The sequence below is a fragment of the Phaenicophaeus curvirostris genome, chromosome Z (assembly GCF_032191515.1).
Source record: "Phaenicophaeus curvirostris isolate KB17595 chromosome Z, BPBGC_Pcur_1.0, whole genome shotgun sequence".
NCBI classification, from domain to species: domain Eukaryota; kingdom Metazoa; phylum Chordata; class Aves; order Cuculiformes; family Cuculidae; genus Phaenicophaeus; species Phaenicophaeus curvirostris.
Genome location: NC_091431.1, coordinates 57,622,696 through 57,644,315, shown reverse-complemented (window position 1 = coordinate 57,644,315; position 21,620 = coordinate 57,622,696). Strand labels below are relative to the sequence as shown.

The window sequence follows — 21,620 nt, the reverse complement described above, 5'->3', positions numbered from 1 at the left end:
CTTACATTTCTTAATGCGTAAAAGGTTAGTAAATAAAGATTATATGACAGATTTACATTTCTCATTTTCAAATTCATTCATAGAGCAATTTGCTAGAAAAACATAAAGCATAAGGATGTATCAAGATTTGATATTTAAGAGCCTAGACAGTATCAAACAGGGAAAGCAACAACAATAAGGAAGCACAGCAAGTATAAGACGCTTCTAGATCATTATCAGGTATTCTAGTAAATATTTATATTAAGTCTGGTGATTTTTTTATCTTACTCTCTGAAATAATACAAGTTACAAGCTGTTGAGACGTAACTTAGACACCGAGATTTTGCATGGATTTTATGAAATCAAACTCACTTTTAAAGTCAGCCATCATCACTTACGTTTGCTTGTTGAGTACGGCTTTGTTTCAGCACAGAAGTCAGTGCCTTTTCTGTCCCTGCCACCGAAATACCACGCTGACAGGCCTGGCTGCCTGGCATAGATCCAGCCTCACATCCTCAGATTACAGGAAACACTCATACAGCTACTGAAATGTCACAGTATTTACTAAGCATCCCTGTTACACAGACCTTTGTGAAACTCTCTATATAGTCATGTTAAACAAAATTAACACAAACTTTAGCTATTGGAGAGCATTATAGAAATGGTTTAACATATCATAGTGATATTGTACAAATCAAGGAGAGTTCAGATGACAACAAAGTCACTGAAAAGCAACAGAACCCCACATTCCAGGTTTCACCTTCAGAAAGTCCCATTCTGTTTTCGCCCTTTAGAACGTGACCTCTGTAGAGCAAAAAAAATCAAGAGCAGCAAGAAAAACAACTAAGACAAGAATCACTTCAATGGTGGTTTGGCCTAGGAGGAAAAGAAAGTTAGCAAAGACTGACAAGAAACTCAAGCTGAATAGCCCAAGAACAGAAATGTGAGGACAAAAGAAAATCCTGAAAGCTGAAAGGAAGAGAGAGAATAGCAAATGGACAGGAAGAGAGAGGGAAGAACTGAGCAAGGGAAAACATAAAGACAGAAAAAAAAGGGGTTTTTTCTTAACTGAGTTGTAACCACTATATATTGGTGCACCTTCAGGACCCAAGAGCAACAGGTAGACGTCTTTAAAATATAAAACAATAAAATGAAGATAGATAAGACACCAGAGTTGTGCAGACATTCCATCTCATCTCATCTCAGCACAGCATACCTATTTGCCAATTAGCCAGCAACAATTATAAAAGCAATCCATTTTCCATCGCCAGCCCTCTCCACTAAAAAAAAACCTCTCTTTTTATTTTCTTCCCTTATGCCAGCCTATAAAGAAGCAGCTTTTTTCTCAGTTCCATGTGCTGTAAAAGTTGTACAAACAAAGCTGCCTGTGACCCCAACAGCAGCTGATGAGGCAGGACTGAGTCTTTGAACAGGGTGGTGGTTCACCTCCAACCTGAACAGCCGGCACCCACACTGCTCCTCCAGACCTGTCTGATCGCACCAGTGCCTGCTGCTGAACAACTCCATCCAGGACACCCCAGGGGCATGGGGGACATGCTAGAGCTGCACTATGGACCCACAAGAGACCCCAGCAGCTGTCAAGACAGCACACAAACACCGGTGTGTCCCATACAGGTCAGTTCAACAGAACAATCAGTATCTTTAGGTGACGGGAACACACTTTGCATTAATTTCTCTTTTTTTTTCTCCAGCCAGAGATTCCTGAACTTCACTGAGAGCTCTTACACCCTGCAGAGGCACTGTGAAACGAAACAGGCGCTTCTGAAAGCGGTCTGAAAGTTTCGTATTTCAGCTCCTCCTTCACATTCCAGGCCTGCCCAGGCTTCTCTCCAAAGACTGCAAAAATGGAGTCTCTCACAACTACTTATCCTCTGAAATACTCAGTGCCTAAAGTTAGGGTCTTCGTTGTCTTTCTGTCGATGGTTTTGTGTACTGCTATTCTCTGCCTGCTGCAACTCAGATTTTTTAAACCTAAAATCAAAGATTTTTATTCTTTTGAAGTCAAGGATTCACGAGGAAGGATCATTTCCTTGGAGAAGTACAGAGGGAAAGTAAGTTACATCTTTATCACGTCTTTGTCTTGAACCTTTACTGAAAAAGATACGTACATTTGTAAGTAAATAAAAAGTTTGTTTATAGGAATTTACAGCAGCATTTGTGCTGAATTCCTCTTGTAACAGTAAGCTGGAGAGAAATTTATTTTATTTAGGCCTCTTCCAGGAATTAATTACCGGAGGTAATAAATCAAGAAAAATGTTCTTTGATATTCTTTGCTGTAAATGAATATAGTCTAACAATGGAATTTGTACATTTTAACCTTATTTAAGAATGGTATCATGTTGAATTCCAGAAGCTGATCTTCTACATATGATTTTAATGCTCATACTTAGCTTTTTACATGCTTATATTTAAACAAAGCTGCAAGTTTAAGTATATCCACTTACTGGACTTTAAACATGGGATGTCTGAAACTAAGTATCTTCAGTTACTATTATTCTTAAACATTTACTGATATTATAACCAGAGAAATTAAACTTAGCCTTCAGGCGTGAACAATTGTACTAGTGGGCTATGCGATTTTAAGATGATTGTAATCTCTATGCTATCTCTAGGTTTGTTTTTTTCTTACTAGTCAAACTTTTATTTCCCTGAAGGCGACTTTAGTTGTAAACGTGGCCAGTTACTGCCAACACACAGACAAGAATTACATTGGACTGCAAGAACTACACAGAGAATTTGGTCCCTCCCACTTCACTGTGCTGGCTTTTCCTTGCAACCAGTTCGGAGAATCAGAGCCCAGTTCAAGCAAGGAAATAGAATCTTTTGCCAAAGGAAACTACGGAGTAACGTTCCCTGTTTTCCACAAAATCAAGATCCTAGGATCAGAAGCAGAGCCTGCCTTTAAATTTCTAATAGGTAACTATTCTCTTAACTGTTTTCTTTTATCTGTTGAGTTGCCTATAACTATAGTATTCTCCCTCAATTCCAGTCTGAGTTTTCTTCTCAGGCCTAATCTGAGCAAACATTGTAATCTTCATAGTCTATAAAAAGAAACAGGCACCTTCAGCATACAATTCATCTTGTTTCAACATGGACATCAAAAATACAGTCAGAAGAGCTCTACCCTGAAAGCATCCATTTCTCCCCAGTGATTACAAAAACAGTCTGCTGTGACCAACCCAGTTAGCAATATCCATTTTGTGGTCATATAAACTTGAATGCAGAGACTTATATCTACAAAATCCCATTTCAAACACTGTTGGAAAGCAACCATTCTTCTGGAGAAAAATGTATGTATGGGTATCTTAATAGCACTGAAAGATTTAACATAAACACATGCAGGTAAGAAGATTGTAAGTCAGGATTATATACACTGTAGTTCTGTATAAGCACTGTTCTGCATTAATTTGTCTTATAAACTTCAGGGCCCGGCCTGCAAAACCTACTTGCACAAATACTCAAGTTATGGAAAGCATTTACTGACTTAAGAGCCTCATACTCTCACAAGCAAAATGAAACCTTCATCTGACCAGAGCGCTCACAGACCCAAAGCCAACTTAAAAAGCCTCTCCGAATTTTCCTGAGCCTTGGCCAGTTCTTTTGATTTGACACATATCATACTAAACACTGACACAGGAATGAAAGAATAATTAAAATATAACCCTTCTCTATCACATCATATTAACTTGAAAACAGTGTAGGAGAAGGCCCAAACCTGTATTCCATCTCCCTGCCCCAAAATAGGAGCACAGCTACCCACATCACTACTATATATGCTTTTCCAGACTATTCTAACAATTACAAGAGATTCTAAAACATCCCAGACTATCCAGTTCCTCAGAGCAACTTTTGTCAGAAAGCTATTTCAACTTCTAAATAAAAATCTTTCTTACACCATTTAAGCCTATTGCTTCTTGCCATATCCTTTGTGATACTTTTTGTGTACTTGACAAGTAGTAGTATTGGAGGTGTTCAAGGCCAAGCTGGTATAGGGACTTGGGCAGCCTCATCTTTTGGGATGCCCATGGAAGGGTGTTGGAACTAAATGATCTTTAAGGTCCCTTCCAACCCTAACTATTCTATGATATAGGAGTCATTTAAGTGGTCACAATTGTCACTGTAATTGAGTTTCTTCCTCTCACCTTTTAGGGATGTCTAAGTCCTCAGGAAAAGCCTCATTGCTCTGAGTCCCATGGAATTATTGAATGCACTCTGGACGTGCCTCAGTTCATTACAGAGGAGACTAGGGCATATAGATACCACGTGGGTGGGATGAATCCAGATTCTAACAATCAGTGCAAATAGTAGCATATATTAATGTCTATACAGAAACAGAACTGCCATGTTCAGTCATTCGCTTACTTGACGTGCTGTTCACCCAAAAGGAGAAAGATCATGTGGTACTTAAAATACTTCAAAATAAGGACTTTGTTTTCCTACATTCCTCTGTTTCACACAAAACTACTACGCTTCTTCAATTAAAGAAGCACACATTTTCTTCACATAGCTGTCTTAATCAGAAAGCTGAACATCTTCATGCTATATTCCCTTGTGACTGTGACTGCTAGCTACAATTTGTCTAGTATATTCAGAAGGAATCCACTGGTAGCATGACTATCAAGGAGATGCTTCTTGTTGCTTTCCTAGCTCTAAGGTGTTTTGTTGGGCTAGCACAAGGTTTGTGGCCTCATCACTCGTAAAATAATGTCCAGCTTCCTATGTGTTTGTACTTTGTATGAGTTATTCATATGCATTAATGAACACTGGAAGAATATTCAGAGATGGGGTTATGTTACCTCAAGACTGATCCTGGATGTAACAGCCCAGCAGAGATCTACTCTAATTAGTAGCTGGGCCAAAGACCCCACAACATGATCTTTTCCATACCAGTTTTCTTGCCATTCTGTCCCCTTACAGTCATAACGTTACAAATGTAGTTCAATGGCAAAATTCAACCCAGTGCTTCCAACAATGAGTGCAGAGTTCAGCACTGTTCCCCACTGAATAACTGTTCCCCAGGCAAAATCTCCTGGAGTTTTCTTCTAGTTCCCTCAAGAGAGATTTCCCTCAAAGCTTGTGAGGCTCTTGAGAGACAAAACCAGAGACAGGAAACTATTTCTGCCTCCTCTAGGAGCCACAGAGTTTCCTGACAGCTGCTGATCCCAGAAATTATCTTGCCAGGTATTAACAATAGCAAAGGTTCCAGTAAAGTTTTGTCAGGTAATAAAGAGAGCTGAATTGAGCCATCACCAGTATGACTTCCTGCTCCTATTTCACCTCCCCTAAACCAACATAAAACTGGGGCTTCCCCAAAGAATGTGCAGGCCCATAACCTCCTCCATAGAAAGCAAAGTGTATTAAAAGCACAAACTATCAAAACAATTGCACAAGAAAGCGAGGGCATCGTTCACCTCCTGTTTATGAGATCATTAACGCCAGCCAGTAAGTCCATGTCCAGGCTCCTAGCAAAGTACAAGGTGAGACTACTTCAAAATACATAGCTGAAGAATACTGCCAGGTAATGAAACAAATAGAAGTATAAGGGAGTCACTAAAATTACCTGATGCCATTCTTACAGATTCTTCAAAGAAAGAACCTCGATGGAATTTCTGGAAGTACCTTGTCAGCCCTGAAGGTAAAGTTGTGAAATTTTGGAGACCGGAAGAGCCAATAGAAAGTATCAAGCCAGAAGTAGCATCATTAGTCAGGCAGATTATAATGAAAAAAAGAGAAGACCTCTAAAAAACCCATTCACACTGTGAATCCATTCAGCAGTATGGGTACACCGCCTTACTACATTCCTGGGAAATGCTGCTAGAACAAAACCATCAGGTGATATTACTTCTTTTTGGCATTAGTATTTTCAGCTACGCTGTCTTTTAATGTTGGCTCCTGCAACAGCCTTGAGAACCACTGAGGTTATTGAGAGTGGCCTTGCAGGAACGGACTTGCATGAAGTTTCTGAATCTGTCTTTTAGTGGCTTACAATAACTACTTACATTTGTTCACCAGCAGGAAGATAGCTAAAAAAAAAAAAAAGGGGGATTTGTTGATAAATTACTCGGTATTTGCACAGAAGGGTTTTGTTTCCCATCTACCAGTAACAAATAGATTCTGATATTCCATTAATACATAATTGCCTTGCCTGAATGACATGGGGCCCAGAGGCATCACAGCAGGGCTTTTAGAGACAAATGCAAATGAAGATACCAGCTTTGCAGTATCTTCTTCAGGAAAATTACCGAATTGTGAATTTATCAACTTAATTGTAAAAAATTGTACATAGAAAATGAAATTATTAAAAAAAAATGTAAAAATGTTTCCTTGCCTATTTTGTATTTTGATTAACTTTACATTTCACCTTTACAGCAATACCTTTAACCTCATTAGCCTTCTGCATACATTTGCACTGTGGGACAGTGCCTCAGCTTTAAGTTCACCTCCTGCTGGATTTTCAGTCTTCTGACCTCAGTGAAGACAGGGCCTGTGTGTACACACACGGTTGCTGACAGTAAGATTCAAGGGGCAACAAAAATCACTGGCAATGCAACAGACATCTTTCTGAGGCAGTCCAAGACAATGCTCCCCAGCCTTCTACCTTGCACCTCTGGAATAAAACAACAGTCTTTAACTAGAGGCAGAAGAACAGGGTGAGGTTCATACCTCAAGACCCACTCTTATCACCCTGCAGTCTCTTCAATCCTGCATGTAACTGCAAACCAACTTCCAGTTGTGTTCCACTGTTCTATTTCAAACTGCCAAGTGTTTTGATTTATCTGATGAAGGGAGACAGTAAGTTGGAATAAGGAACCTCATTCCAGCTGTCTAAGTCTTAAAGGAGGGCCAAGAGAACAGAAATGAGGGAAAGCAGCACCTCAGAAGAGTTTTCTATATGAAGACTGGTAGTATTACTGCATTCTCTTGTAAGACTAACCTGAAATGCTTCAAAACATTTTCCAATAAAGGTAGCCACTTAACTGTATTGAAAAGGTGAGAAATTCAAAAGCAATTTAAAAAAAAAAAAAGTATTTTTTCTTTCATCTGTGGAAATAATTGAGAAATTAACAAAAAAACCCAGAACGATAAGGACATAATAAGGTCTTAAAAGATGAGTACTGATACTTATGTGGAGGATTAAAGTCACCCTCAGTAATGACAATTATAATTTTGGAGGGGAAGTCAAACCTTATGCATGACAGTTTTAACCTCTCTGACTTTCAGGTATCATTCATGGCCTATGTAAGGGTAGTTCGCCCAAATGTCCCTCCTGCTAGTGTTCTACACTAGCCACTGTGCTGTTTGTCATTAGCCCACAAGATTCTGCATCCAATCCATGAAAGCTGTTCCTGTTCTTATTCTGAGGTCCTGTGTTTTAGTCCAGCCTCCTTGTGCAGGTACAGTTCCAGCCTTGGGAACATTTAACGGAATACATCAAGTGATTTTTGTCACATGTCCCTGCTGCTTTGATGGAGCAGGAAGGGAACTGAATCATAGAATCATAGAATAACCAGGTTGGAAGAGACCCACCGGATCATCGAGTCCAACCATATGAAATATGCATATGAAAGATGCATCCTTTCCACCTCACTGGGAGCAGTCTACATTCCATGCAACTAAGTGGCAGGACACCATTCTTCCTGTAAATGGTGGATGCTATCTTTACTTGAAAATGCACATGATTAAAAGATGCATGTCCATTCTTGTGCACTGCTACAGCTCCTTGCTTTTTATATCACTGAATAGGGTAGGTATAAAAAAATGCTGGGTGGAACACCTGAAAAAAACTATTTTAGTCCTCATACCGCCTGAGAGCTATGCAGCATATAGGAAATTTCGCTACAGTTACTTAAAAGCTCTATGAAAGATAAGCAGTGCAGTATTATTTTCTAGTTTGGAAGGGATCAGGAGAGAAGGGAGTGTGCACACCTTGTTTGTGATTCACCCACTAAAGCTCATGTTCTGTTTTTAATAGGATACACTGTAATCTTAAATAACTCCAGGCTAGCACTGAGATCAAATCTCTTTCCTGGTATTCAGAAATAACATGATATATTAGCAAATGAGTGGACAGAACTGTTTGACTCAATGCGTCCTGTATTACTTTTACTTCAAATTCCTAGATAGAGGGTTTTGCCCAAGAAAACTGTCACTGAATTTCACCACTTGGTCACAATACACCACAACCAGCTTCTTTAGAAATCTGAATATAGGTACAATTAAGTCCTGAATGTACACAGAGTTTAAGTTTTTTAAAGTTTACCATTGATTAACATTCCTCAAAAAACTCAGTATGTTTGTATTCCTTATTCTACATGAGAAATACCAGCTGTTCCAAGGTAACATTTAGGGCAGATAATTGATAGACTAATCACTTCCTCCTTGAAACCAAGTTACCAATTATCCAAGGTAAAAATAAAGCATCTTTAACTGCCAAATCTACAGACTTGGAAATGTGAATAGACAAAATGAAAAGTTAGAACATTGTTACACGAGCACACATTTCTCTTTAGTAAAAAGCCAGCAAAGTAATATGTTTGTATAAATATCCACTTATAGCTTATGTAGGATATAGCAAATTAAAAAATACTTAACTGCAAACACCATAAACAGATTAAAACCCGTTTATCGCATTCTTAAATAGCCCCACCAACTTACGATAACCTGCCCTCCTCAGGTTGAGTTCACTCCATGAGTGTTAAAAGTTTCTTCAACCCCATCTGAGCATAACCTATTGCATCTTCCTTCCTCACACTTCCTTCACTCCTATCTCATGATCCCCTTACTCCTTAGGTCTGACATATCCTCACTGTCTCCAACAGACAGAATTAACAGTCAACTCTTCTTTCCAAAACATTGCCTGGGAGTGCAAATATTCTAAATCCATTTCAGTCACCAGCTGGACATGCCCCCGTTAATTCAAGCACCATCACAAAATACTTGTTTGCTGAGCCTACACATCAGTGTTCAGTAAACATATAGTGGTGTAAGAGAAACATATTCACAGAATCACAGAATCACCAGGTTGAAAAGACCCTCAGGATCATCATGTCCAACCATTCCTATCAACCATTAAACTATGCCCCTCACAACCTCATCCACCCGTCTTTTAAATACCTCCAGGGAAGGTGAATCAACCACTTCCCAGGGCAGTCTGTTCCAGTGTCCAATGACCCTTTCCATGAAAAACTTTTTTTCATGGAAAATATATTCATATTTTCACACAGATATATTCACACAGAGCCAAAACCTGAAACTCTTACTTAATATTTCAATTTATTAAATTCCTTAGAAACAAGTTGGATTAACTGTAGAAGTGTGTCAGGTGAAGTTACACTCACTTTTGTAGACTAAATTCACTGAGTTTGCGTAACATAGCACACAGCTCCTTTCCATCAGGGGAACCAGGCTGGGACTGGGCCCCAAAGCAGCTAAAGAGCTCCAGAGATATTAACAGTGTTTATATTGTCGTCTCAACAGTGATGTGCTAATGTGGCAGTGTAGCCAGTTGCTGCTGTTTGAAAAACAGCTAACTAACAGTACACTGCCTAATCACCACACACAGCACAAGGATCATGCTGATTCTGCAGACTTTCACAAACATTAATGCTATTTCTCTTCCTAGGAGACCTTCACTTTGTGAGGCACTCATAGCAGCACCCAGATAAAGCAAGTAATAACAATGAGTTTCTCTTGTGTTCTGGAAGAGCATGAAGTGCCAGGATGGGGACAAAGGTCATGCTCTGTTCCTGCGGCAGTATGTTGGATAGAAGCTTGCAGTATAATATGAACCAAAAGGATCGATGTGATTTCAGTCTTTATTCTTCTGAAGTATGATATTAATGTCCTACTGAAATTATGTCTCCTGGTTGGTGAAACTATATGCAGTTGTCTTAACATATTGCTGTTCATAAATATAAGGTATTCTAAGAAGCAAGGGAGGAAAAAATCTGAAGTTGACTTCTCTGTTTTCACAGAACAGAAAGGCAGCGAGACAGTTAGTGAAAGTGATTTTAAGCCTTTCCAGTAGCTAAGTAATCAGTTATAAAAACACTTATTCCCCCCCCCAAAAAAAGCAGTCAACTTGCATTTACCAAATATTGATATAAAAAAATTAAACTCAAACTTGAAAACTCACATGAAGTTTTTAACTGTGCTTCTTTTGCTTTAAGAAATCTTACAGATCTTAAAATTTGTTTTAAATGTTTGAATTATTTACCCGTTTCAAATAGTTATAAACTTCCTGTTATCTTGGAATCTAAAAGCAGATCAAAACCAGTCTAAGTCAATCAAAAATTCTCACAATTTTTTTGAGAAGAATGGAGAATAGAAATACAAAACGTCAATACCAAAAATGAGCCTGACAATCAAAAAAAGCAATAATCAAGTGGGCCCAGAAGATTCCTTATACAAAAGCAGTAGCTCTCCTTTTTGATGGTCAAGGGATGTGGAAAAGGATAGCAACTGCATCTTAGCTGATGTCAGAATTTCAACCAGCTAATATACACTGCCTTCCCATCACACACAGATGCACCACCTGCATTCCTGGAAATTAGAACCCAAGCACTTTCCAAAGGAAGCACTTATCGAACAGTGATGAGCTGTCCCTGCAGCTGGTGACAGTGCAGCAGTGACTGCGACATTCAGAAACAGCAGCCAACTAGCTGTACACTGTCTACCAGACACAGAGTCCAAGCAGAGCAAGTTGTCTCATAAAATAACATGCCTGGAAACATCTTTTATTTTCTACATAAATTCAGCATTGGTCACTGGTTCTGAGGTTCATGTTTCATATATGCATATATACAAGTTCAAATAGTAAATACTGTCATGAAATAAATGGCACAAATAAATTTCTTATTCAGCAAAACCTGTGTAGTATAAAATCTGTGTGGAGCATGACTAGAATCAGATCCCAGACTGCCAAAAGGAACCAGATAGTGCTGCAGTGTCTTGCCTTAGTTTTATAGGCATCAGTATGGTATGTTATCTCCACCAGTTAATTAGTATTACACACATTTACTGCGGTCCTTTTCTCCCTTGGGCATCTGTTTATGGTCAGTGTCGGAACCCAGCCCTTCATCTAGATGAGGAGAGTCTAATTAGAACTATTATTGGTTAGTCTGTGGTGCAATTTTAGGTGATGAGCCACACTGTGCCTCTGTTCATAGCCACATAGCAGAGGATGCATAAAGATCCCAAGATTCAAGCTCATGGATTTTGGCTGGATGGAGGTAAAACTATACTTACCGCACCTGTTTTGATGGAAAGCCCTTTGAAGTCATGCTGGAAAAACACAATGGAGTCAGATGCTTTGCATTAAAGTCTTATGAATACCAAATATGAAGCCTTCCCTTTGCCTTGTAAAAACAGATCTTAAGTCATTTAAAATAAATCTCAATTTGATACAAAACACTAAAACATTTACTTGCCCGAGTGCAGCTGTTAGCAGCCACAGAAAAGCACAGGCTAATTAACTTTTCCTTGTTCCACAGCAAGATTTTTCCACGATGCTTTTTAATGCAACATTATGGAGTGCACATAGCAGCTGCTGATACATCAGAAACAACAGCCAGCTAAAGTGCACTGCCAGACTGTTACATTCTCTTGAATTTTGGCCACCAGCACCCCCATTCCGTCAAGTTTCTTCTCACAGGGCCCAGTCCTTGCTCACTTTAACAGAAAGGGTTTTCCCATGTAGTCACTTACTTAAAATATTTATGTTGGAGCAACATATCTCAGCATACTGGTAGCTGCATTTCTGTACCGTTCTTGTATATAAGGGCACACTACTCACCTCCCGCTTCAGCATTTCCATACGGTTAGTTCCTTTTATGCCTTTACTTCCCACTCCACCAGTCTGCATATTGCAGTCTCACCAGCTTTTGTGATCAATGTCAACTCCTTGAGGAACAAGCTGCCTGTATTTTGCTGCTTGCTTAGTGTCAAGCACGTTGTGGTAGATTAATAGGTTTTCCGCCTATGTTCCTACTGTACCTGCGAGTTCCTCATTGTCCCTTTTACCACCGTCTAAAAGTGGACAAGTCAGCTTGCAGTGCAAATAAAAAGGCAGGTCTGTAAACCCTTACAACCCCTTCAATCAGGTCACGTAACTTTTCCTTCTGAACAGCAAGCAATCCCTCTAATGACAAAGAGGAGAAGCCCACAGGTGCTTTTGATTCCTCCCTCAGCAGATTTCACTTTACCATAACTTGTGTTTTTCTCGCACTTCCGATGCTACAGTTAAGAAAGTGTGAGAAGGATTAATGGGTAAGGGAAAATAATAATATGGGTGGGTTTGTTTTTTTTCCAAAATCGCTTATATTCGATAGTTTTTCAGAACTGCAAAAGGGACCCGTGCAGCGCGAGTGTCCCCGCCTGCCTTACCCCGGCTGCCTCCCGCGGGCTTCGCTCTCTTCTCCGCTTCGTCTCTGATCCGAGCGCTCCCACCGCTTTCTCCTTGAAAACAAGACGGCGGCACAAAACTTCACAAACGCGGCTCAGAGTTCCCGTCCGCGAATCGCCCTCGCCCAGCCTCGCACCTCGGGAGCCGCGTCCCCCGGCACCGGGCAGAGCACACGGGACGGGAGGGACGGGGACGGGACGGGGACAGGGACGGGGACAGGGACGGGGCCCTCCCGCCCGGCTCCGCGACCCTCCCCAAGGCGGCGGCGGCCGCCCCCGCCCCAGGGGGCACCGTTACCCTTCGCAGGTTCTCGTCGCCTCCGCTCGCACCGCGGCCGCGCTTGTCCGAGTCCCGCTCCGTCTCCGCCGACCCACGGCGAGGGGACCCGACCTCCGGCTCGGCGCGGGGCGGGCGTGCAAGGCAGCGTGTCCGCACGGCGACCGACAGCGGAGACGGCAGCGTGCGGCGCTGCCCGGGCAGCCGTCGGGGCTCGGTCCCGATGTAGGGAAGGCGCTGCCCGGGCAGCCGTCGGGGCTCGGTACCGCTCGGGGGCAGCGCTGCCCGCCTCGCCGCCGCACGCCGCCCTCCGGTCCCCAGCGGCTGGCGGCGCCCTTTAAGCGTCCCGCGGGCGCGGCCAGCGAGGCGGGAGCGGCGGGAGGCGGCGCGGGGGGCCCGGCCCGCCGGCGGGACGCCCCGCGCCCGGGCCGCGCGGCGGCGGGGATGAGTGGCGCGCGCGGGGGCGCGGGGCGCGGGCGGCCCTGGCGCCCTACGGCCGCGGGTTCGATGCCCGCCGAGGGTCCCGCCCGGCAGCCTCGGGGCTCGCTCTGTCTGTCCCCCACCCAAAGTCCCCAAAACCGAGTCCCAGAAACAACCCGCCGCCGCTTGCCTCGGAGACACGGGCGGGAGCGGGAGAACGCGAGAGGGACCGCTCTGTCCCCGCACAGGGGCTCGCGGAGCATCTGGTGGGGCGCGGGTGGCTGGGTTTGCGCCCTTGGGCGCTCGTTCCACCTGAGAAAAACTGAGCGCACCTTTGCTAGGAAAGAAAAACACGTTTTTGTTCAAAGATAGGGCTTCGTTAAATCCAAGGAACCGGGAAGGTTTATGGAGAGTTACTGCTACATATACCTTCCGTACTTTTTTACAAGTCAATTCAGAACCGTCCCTCCTCAGCCCTTCGTGTACATTCAAAATCTAGAGCAGCTTGGGTTTCCAAGGGACAGAAGCTGAGAGACTTGCAGGATGAGCCCATTTTTCCTCTTCCCGGCTTTTGGACCCAAGAACCAACATTACAAGTGTTTTTTCATAAGAGTAAGAAACTGCGTGCCGCTTTCAGAAGCGTGCTCGAGGGGTTTTTTTCCCTCTCTTTAAGGTTTCACTTTTTTACCCCGGAAAAAGAGGGGAGCTTTTTCTAAGTTTTCAGTTGGAAAAGTGTTATTCGAAGCAGAAACAACCATCCTGCAAAATGCTTCTCGTGTGAAATCCCCTCTTCTGCACGATTCTGTCTGTGTAGCTGCACGTGTCACATCTGCAACATGTGAGCAAGGTGATGGAGGGGCAGGTTGTTACTGGCGCTTGGATTATAGGCAAGGCTTGAATATCAGAGGGTAGAGCTGCTCAGCCAAATCAAAGCGAAACTATTTCAAAAGTGCTTTTTTAAATTATCTCACTTTGTGTCAGTAAGGACACAGGTTGGCACACCAAGGATACGACCCGGCTGAGTCACTCGACACCACCTGAAGGCTCCGCTGCAAAGCAAACAGCGCACGAGGCGCTGCTGGAGCGCGGTCACGAAGCATCGTTGGCCACGGTTCGCTTGTTCATTTAACTGATCTCGAGCTCTTCCTGCGGGACTAGAGCTCAGCGAGCATCACCCTGCCCAGCGCCAGCCGCTGCCGGCACCGCCGAGACAAATCGCTTTGGTTCTCGGAGGTGTGAAGTGTAATTGAGCTCTTGCCTCCCAGACTGCTGCTTGGGCCTCTAACTGAGCTTCTCACTCGCTCCGGAAAGTTTATTTCTGGTGAGCAAACCTGTAACCCTGCCCTCTGTACCCTCTGTACTCGGCACTGGTGAGACCGCTCCTCGAATACTGTGTTCAGTTCTGGGCCCCTCACCACAAGAAAGATGTTGAGGCTCTGGGGCAAGTCCAGAGAAGAGCAATGAAGCTTGGGATGGGGCAGGAGGACAGGCCATGTGAGGACCGGCTGAGAGAGCTGGGGTTGTTTAGCCTGGAGGAGGCTGAGGGGTGACCTCATTGCTCTCTACAACTACCTGAAAGGAGGTTGTAGAGAGGAGGGTGCTGGCCTCTTCTCCCAAGTGACAGGGGCAGGACAAGAGGGAATGGCCTCAAGCTCTGCTAGGGGAGATTTAGGCTGGACATTAGGAAAAAATTTTTCACAGAAAGGGTCATTGGGCACTGGCAGAGGCTGCCCAGGGAGGTGGTTGAGTCACCTTCCCTGGAGGTGTTTAAGGCACGGGTGGACGAGGTGCTAAGGGGCATGGTTTAGTGTTTGATAGGAATGGTTGGACTCAATGATCTGGTGGGTCTCTTCCAACCTGGTTATTCTATGATGCTATGATTCTATGATTTGGTACTGACAGGAAAGAGGAGGGGGACTAAGAGCTGTATGGTTGTAAACTGGGATAAAAGTCGAAGTCTTTCAAAGCTGTAAACTAGGATAAAAGTCAAAGTCTTTCTAAATAAACAAAGTTTTGCTTGAGTGAATTAGAATTAGGATTAATTAATGCAGAGCAAGGCATTAAAGATTAAATAACGTGACCCGCTGCCGTTGGTGTTTCGAGCAGAGATTCCAGCCCGTGAACCTTCAACTTTCGCATGCATGCACCATGGACGAGTTACAGGAAAATATTTGGAGGTTTTTATGTAGAACTCGTTCTGACCACTGATTAGCAAGTGGAAAACATGCCAAGATATGAAGTTTACTAGTAGCCTTAAAATAAGTAGATCCTGAAATGAATTCAGTGGTAACTAAAATCCAGAAATAAGCAGGAGTGCCATGGGGAAGGCTGAGTTGGTTTATGTTTGTTAAGAAGGATGTGTTGGACTTTTAGGCATTATTTATTAGTAGTTTTGTTTCTTAATAATTATTAATATTATTATTAGCATCAAGGATATCATTAAAACTCTCACATTCACTTGAAGTGACTGGCCTTTTGGAAATGATGTGGTAGGCAAAAGCTCTATTGTCACTTAGAAACTGTAACTGTATTTTAAACAAAGGAATTTTATTTTAGAAAAGCTGTTCATGGCGAAGCATATTGCTTCTGAAATACTTCCACTAACGTGTGTTTGAAGTGAAACAAAAAGTCCATCTTGGTTAGATGTCGTCATTTCTTTCTCACTGTGGACTAATTTCAGGCTCCTCATTATAGGACCTGTGCAGCCAATTGGTCAATGATTTCACTTATATACTAAAAAATACTTGGGAAAGTTTTTGTAGCTCACTGTAAAAATATTCCCAAATCAGTATGTAGAAACCACGTAGTTTTTCCCCACTGGCAGCAGATGGTGCTGATATGTTGTTGCTTGGTACATCCTTGAAAGCTGGTATGCAGGTTCTCAGTTCCATAGTAACGTGTTTTCTTTCCTTATCCACTATCTTTAACATCTTTTGACACTAATTTTTAATCATCATCAGACTTCAGAATTTATTGAGATAAATATGAGTTTACAAGTAGATTATGAGATTTGGACATCAACACCAAGCCTCACGATGTTTTCAGGGAATTAAGCACTGACTGACACATTTCAGAAAAAGTTGGATTCATCACATCCAGACTGCTGAACGAGGAACACCAATACTTGTAGGTCCCACATAACTCAGGACATGATAATGAAGATGCTTCTTGCTAAACGATTGCTGACAAGAAGTGATGCTAGCTCACATCAAGTTCTGGCAAGCAGAAAGATGACAAGAGCTGGGCATAGAAAATTGTCTTAAACGCAGTAGATCACAGGTTGTCTCCATATCAGTGAAAGACACAGGTAAACAGAACTGCTGTTTAGATGAGTCTCCAGAAAACTTTTGCTTAAATCAAAGATCTAGTTAGAGAAACCTTCCTAGATAAGGAACACAGAGACTATGACATCGAGGGCATGTTGGACTCAATACTTTTAAAGACAGCACTTACTCACTGCCTGTGATACCTAGCTGGATAATGAATTATGTTAAGAAAAAAATGACCCTTTTGGGAGTGTGAGGGATCTGAATAAGATATACGGCTTCTTTTTGTTGTTGTTGCTCTTTGAAATAGGTGGTAAAAATTTGTTGAACATTTTCTGGTGAAAAATCATTTCTGTTTTGCAGTTGTAAAGTGATGAGAAGTTTCTCGGAGTTGAGGCTTCTAACTTCCTGCTGAAGAGAAAATTACATTCCAGCTTTGTCAGATGCTCACATCTTAATCTTTCTTCCTATACTACTTCACTGTTCTTTCTATCTTTTCAGCCAATATCCCAGAAACATCCCAGTCTTGCACAGGCAGCAATTGTCTACTACTATTGCCAGTCACTTAGAGAAGCCCTATGCTTTTCCTTGTACCACTTGTGAGAACTGTTCCCCTAACCCACTCAGAAATGTTCTCACAGTGGTACAGGGAAAATTATGGGGCCTAATACAATGGTATTAGACAGTTGTTCCCATTTATAAAAGGCAACTTTGACCCACAATTATTTCTGGCTGCAATGAAAAACGGAGAAACGATGGGGAATCAGGAAAGGGGAAGGATTCAGTTCAACTGGCTGTTCTCTTCACAACTTTTCACAATGCCATGATCAATCGTTTATACTCCAGAAAGAAGTGCTGTTGACCAGGTAACTGCAATATTCTGGCAGTGAACACGCAGCTTCATTTTAGCTGTATAAAGCACAGGTTGTTAAGATGTCTTTCGGAGGATGAGGGGAAAGAAGTTCCTGCTTCTTTGCTCGGGTTTACCTTAAGGCCATGTGCTTAATATCTCTGTCTGGCAGTCTACTCATCAGGCACCTTCCATAACGTTTAGCTTGCCAACAGAGTAGAAGTGGTTGTGAGCTCTCAAAATGACCTCTGCTCCCTTTCAACTGAACCTCAGACACTAAGGAAAACTACATCTCCTATGCAAGGGCAATGAGCGAGAACACAAAATAACCCTAAACTCATTCCTAATGTTCCTAAACTCATTCCGCATTCTGCTGCCGCAAGTCTGTTGCGTTATCTGGACAGATTGACACATGGAAGATGGAGTACCATCTTTATATTCTTCTGGCTTTTGTCCATTTGTGCCATGCCTTCCCCAGTACTTGAATTATTTTATTTCCTATGTTAAATTTAGCGATAGTGATGAGCCTGCTAAGTTTCTATCTTCAGTGTATACTCCCTTTTTCTGTTGATGCTAAGAATCCACTTTGGCATGCCACTGCCACAAAGACCATCAAACTGAAGGCTTCTAACACATTGGAATCCCATGCTAGCTTTGGGGTCTGCACATAACATCTAACTACATTTTGTTTACCTAGGCTAAACTCCAGCCCAACAGCAGAACCTCTGGGTTTGATGCCAGCTGCCAACTGTGTGCCTAAACAATATTTCGTCCTGGAATCCCAAGTCCAGATTAACAAGCTGCCAAAATGCTACTCAGATGTGGTTCTTTACAAAGCTTCTCTAGCAACTTCTATTGTTAGCATGCTAGTTATTACTACATTACTAGTACCAAAGCGCTGTAAGTTAGTGTAAAATTAAGTAGTGCAAAAAGTAATTATGGCTTTGAATAACCTTGAATTGCAACCATATGCAAGGCTTCAGGCACCTCTTGTAAATGGTTACTCTCTGGTGGTCTTGGAGATGGAGCAAGATTTCTAACATTCTTTCCTGGATAAGGGCAATCAAATATACCCCTTGAAAAGCAGCTGTCACGACTCTTTGCAAAAATCAAATAATTGCTGACAGGTTCATCTCCCTCAGCTGTGAGTTTCTGAAATTCTGTTGCGTATCCATACCATTCCCCATGCAAAGGAGTCTCTTGTTTCTCTTCAAAAAACTAATATTCAGGGAATTGAGTCAGACTATATTTTCAGTATAGTTAAACCTGGAAACTAAGTTTTCATTAACTGAAATTGCATTTCATTGATTAATTGGGTGGGTTGTTTTTTTTCTGTTGGGTATGACAGTCTTTGAAAACAGGTCACTATTTACAATCAGATAATATCACTCATTGTTGAGACACTGACTTCAGCAAACTAGTGGTTTAGTAATGTCATTTCTTGATTACGTAGGTTAATTCATATCCTAAGACTGTGTCTTTGCAGTTAAGCACTTTAAAAACTTAATATGTTCAAGATTGCTCTGCATGGTCACCCCAGAACATCCTGGAGTACATGTTGACCATTGCTGTGGTCATATAAATACATATTTGATACCTCTAATTGGATTTCTAAAGAATACTTTATAGAGGTGCTGGGTACATACCTCTTTCCAGCTATGCAGCCATCCCTAGAAAACCAACCAACTGTGAAAGAAATAACAGGTAGGAGTTTTCTTCTAAGAGAAGAAAGAACCACATCTGGGTTTTTAGAAAGCTGAGCAGGGGTGCATCACAGCTTAAATAGTGACTTTGTAACACTCTACCTCTACCACAAAAAATGGTGCAAAATATCCCAAGAGTGCAAACAACTGTAGGAAGCCAAATAGAAATGTTTCAAGAAACCTCCTTTCTCTGTTTATTTCCACCTGAGATCCACCTGAGTCAGGGAATTGCAAAGCTACTTCTTCGCTGAGGAGCAGTGAAAGCCATTTCACGCTGTTGGAGCAGAACAATATAGACTGTCTTCAAGAGAAATCTCTTTTCAGTTGTGTAGTCTTTTCAGGCATTTAGCATCAGTCTATATTAATGAACAGTCCTATGAACTCTTCTCAGATTAATTTGAAATCAGAAGTTACAACACCTAAAGCAGAGAACTAATCTGCTTTTCTTGAGCAAGGGTGCATTTTTCTGTAAGTGATATAATGGCTTTTACTGTGTCCCTCATGATTGCTACTTCATACAGCAACGAAATACTGAAATGCAAAACAGGAGAGTCATGATCTCTAGAAAAGTCACTTTTAAAAAAGAAACAAACCCTTCCCTTCTCTTAAACTTCCCAATTCAAATAATTAAAAAAATAACATATTCTCAAATCCTGTGAAATCTTACCACAGGAACCACACAGGCAGAGTCATCACATCTATTGCATGATTAGGCCTAAGTAGAGCAGTTCTGCTAAAGTCACTGGGCCAATTTGAGTAATTAAGTGTATGTATCAATGTTCCTAGACCTCAGGCCTCTGAGTCCTCCCATGTGCTCCAGCAGCAGGTCAGCTGTTGTCCTTGGGAGCTGGCACAGGGTTCGGTAAAACGTTTCGATACCTAAAAATCAGAGGGGATGCAACCAAACACATTGGCAGTGGATCCAGATGCCTATGGCAAAAAGCATTAGTTAAGAAAACACCTGTGTTGAATGCAATGTTTTGGTAATGCCTTTTAACTCCGAGAAAGGAAACTAGAGCTTGGAGAGAAGAGGTGCCTTCATACACCAGCAGTTACGTGCTGTTCTACCCACGTCTGGAGCAGCACCCCTTTCACAGCCTGACCCAGGATGCTGTGAGGACCTGCCAGTCCTGCACAGCCGAACACCAACACAGCTGAACGGGTACGGACCACTTCTGCCAGCTCGGAGCAGAGGTAGAACCAGTGCTTGACTTTCTGCCCCTTGCAGAGTACATACACTATTACACATTTAGGTTACCTACACAGAGCCAGAGCAAAGAGAAGGAAGAGCATCATGGAGTCAATATAAAGCCATGAAAACCTCCACACTAAGTTGCCTAAGGGGTGCATTAAGCACAGAGAGGCTGCCCCAGCACGAAAGTATCCACATTGAAGCAGCCACCTCTAAATACACAAGATCAAGACCCTTCCCTGAGGCCTCTTACAGCTCTTCCTTGCAAAATCTGAGAAAGACTTGTTAAGTTCTGTTTTAGCAAAGCTAAAGCTGGTACTGCTTTCCACTGCCTACCTTTTAGACAGGGACCTCATAGTTAAAGCACTTCCCAGCAAAGTCGTAAGTCCAGGAGTCCTGCATCCGAAACTGAGGTATTGTGATGCCTCTGCCCCCACTGGGTGGCTACTTCCCTGCATAATATTGATGCTTGGGTACTGATTGTTGGGCATGTGCTTATGTTTTGGAGCATGAATTGCTACGATCAGATCTCTTTCCCAGTGGATTTGTGAAAGCACATGTGAGCAGTCACTGCCTCTGTTTATTGTAGTGGAAATAAATCTTTTGTACTACTGATTGCCTTCTCATTTGCTTTTAAGTTCTGCCTCCACCTTTCTTACCTTGACTGTAAATACTACTGCTATATTTCTTGCTTGCGTGTCATCTTTTTTTGCTACTTATTTTTGATTCCAAAATTATAATATTTTCTTGTTGAAAAATCTTGAATATGAGCATTAAAAGCCAGAGAATTCTTCAGTACTTTTCTCCGTATCCTGGTTTGTTTCACTCCTGTTTCTCACTGAAGAGTTTCTCCTTGCTGTCAACATCACTTGTGTATTTACTGAAATGTAAACATAATTGACCACAATCATCATCTTGAAATTGCAACTCACTTGCTAATTTGCACTGTACTGAATGCTAGTAAAACTCTCCCTTGGTTACACAGGCATATTTACTTTGTGATAAAGAATACTCGGAAGTGTTCTCTTTAAACAAAGTGATTTGATTAGGTTAAGGGGCAGTTTTCAAAAGCACCCAAACACCTAATACTTATTTGATTCACTAATTCTTTCCATACATCACTTAAGGCTTGAAAGAAGAAGCATGCTGTGATAGAACAAACCTGACTCGTTTATCTGGAAGAAGAACATAGGCAATTCCACAGATGTCAATAGTTGAACAACTTCACACCTCCTTCTATAGCAGCAGAGGGGTGAGGACATAGAACAACAAGCAGACAAAATTCAGGACTAAAACCATTTCTGGTTCCTCTCTAGATGGCTCTTATAGCTAACGGCAAAAATTCAGATCTGATATCAGTTTGATAGCCTTTGTTTATTTTGCTAAAGTTAGACCAATGTGGCTTTTTGCTTGTTGGAGGTATGCAGAAGAGAAGAAAGTTCTACATGAATGTTCACAGTGGCAAAGGTGCAGCTCAGTTTTGCAGTTCCTTGCAGCTTCATGCACTACA

The 21,620-nt window shown here is 42.1% G+C and overlaps 1 protein-coding gene across 2 annotated transcripts; it reads left to right on the top strand.

Moving 5' to 3' along the window:
* Positions 1-1,819: 1,819 nt before the first annotated feature.
* GPX8 (glutathione peroxidase 8 (putative)) lies at positions 1,820-5,925 on the top strand. 2 transcript variants are annotated; one of them, XM_069879969.1, is made up of 3 exons: positions 1,820-2,051; positions 2,655-2,916; positions 5,579-5,925. In XM_069879969.1, the coding sequence occupies exons 1-3, from the start codon at positions 1,845-1,847 to the stop codon at positions 5,740-5,742; spliced, it is 633 nt and encodes a 210-aa protein (XP_069736070.1). In that variant the 5' UTR covers positions 1,820-1,844; the 3' UTR covers positions 5,743-5,925. The 2 variants fall into 2 exon arrangements, with proteins under 2 accessions (XP_069736070.1, XP_069736071.1); XM_069879970.1 differs by lacking the exon at positions 2,655-2,916.
* The last annotated feature ends 15,695 nt before the right edge of the window (positions 5,926-21,620 follow it).

What these genes read in the sequence shown, in the direction of transcription:
- GPX8 (XM_069879969.1), top strand. Translation starts at nt 1,845, where the DNA reads ATGGAGTCTCTCACAACTACTTATCCTCTGAAATACTCAGTGCCTAAA. An exon ending in TGGAGAAGTACAGAGGGAAA is followed by an intron (nt 2,052 to 2,654) that starts GTAAGTTACATC and finishes ATTTCCCTGAAG; the next exon opens with GCGACTTTAGTTGTAAACGT. An exon ending in TGCCTTTAAATTTCTAATAG is followed by an intron (nt 2,917 to 5,578) that starts GTAACTATTCTC and finishes CCATTCTTACAG; the next exon opens with ATTCTTCAAAGAAAGAACCT.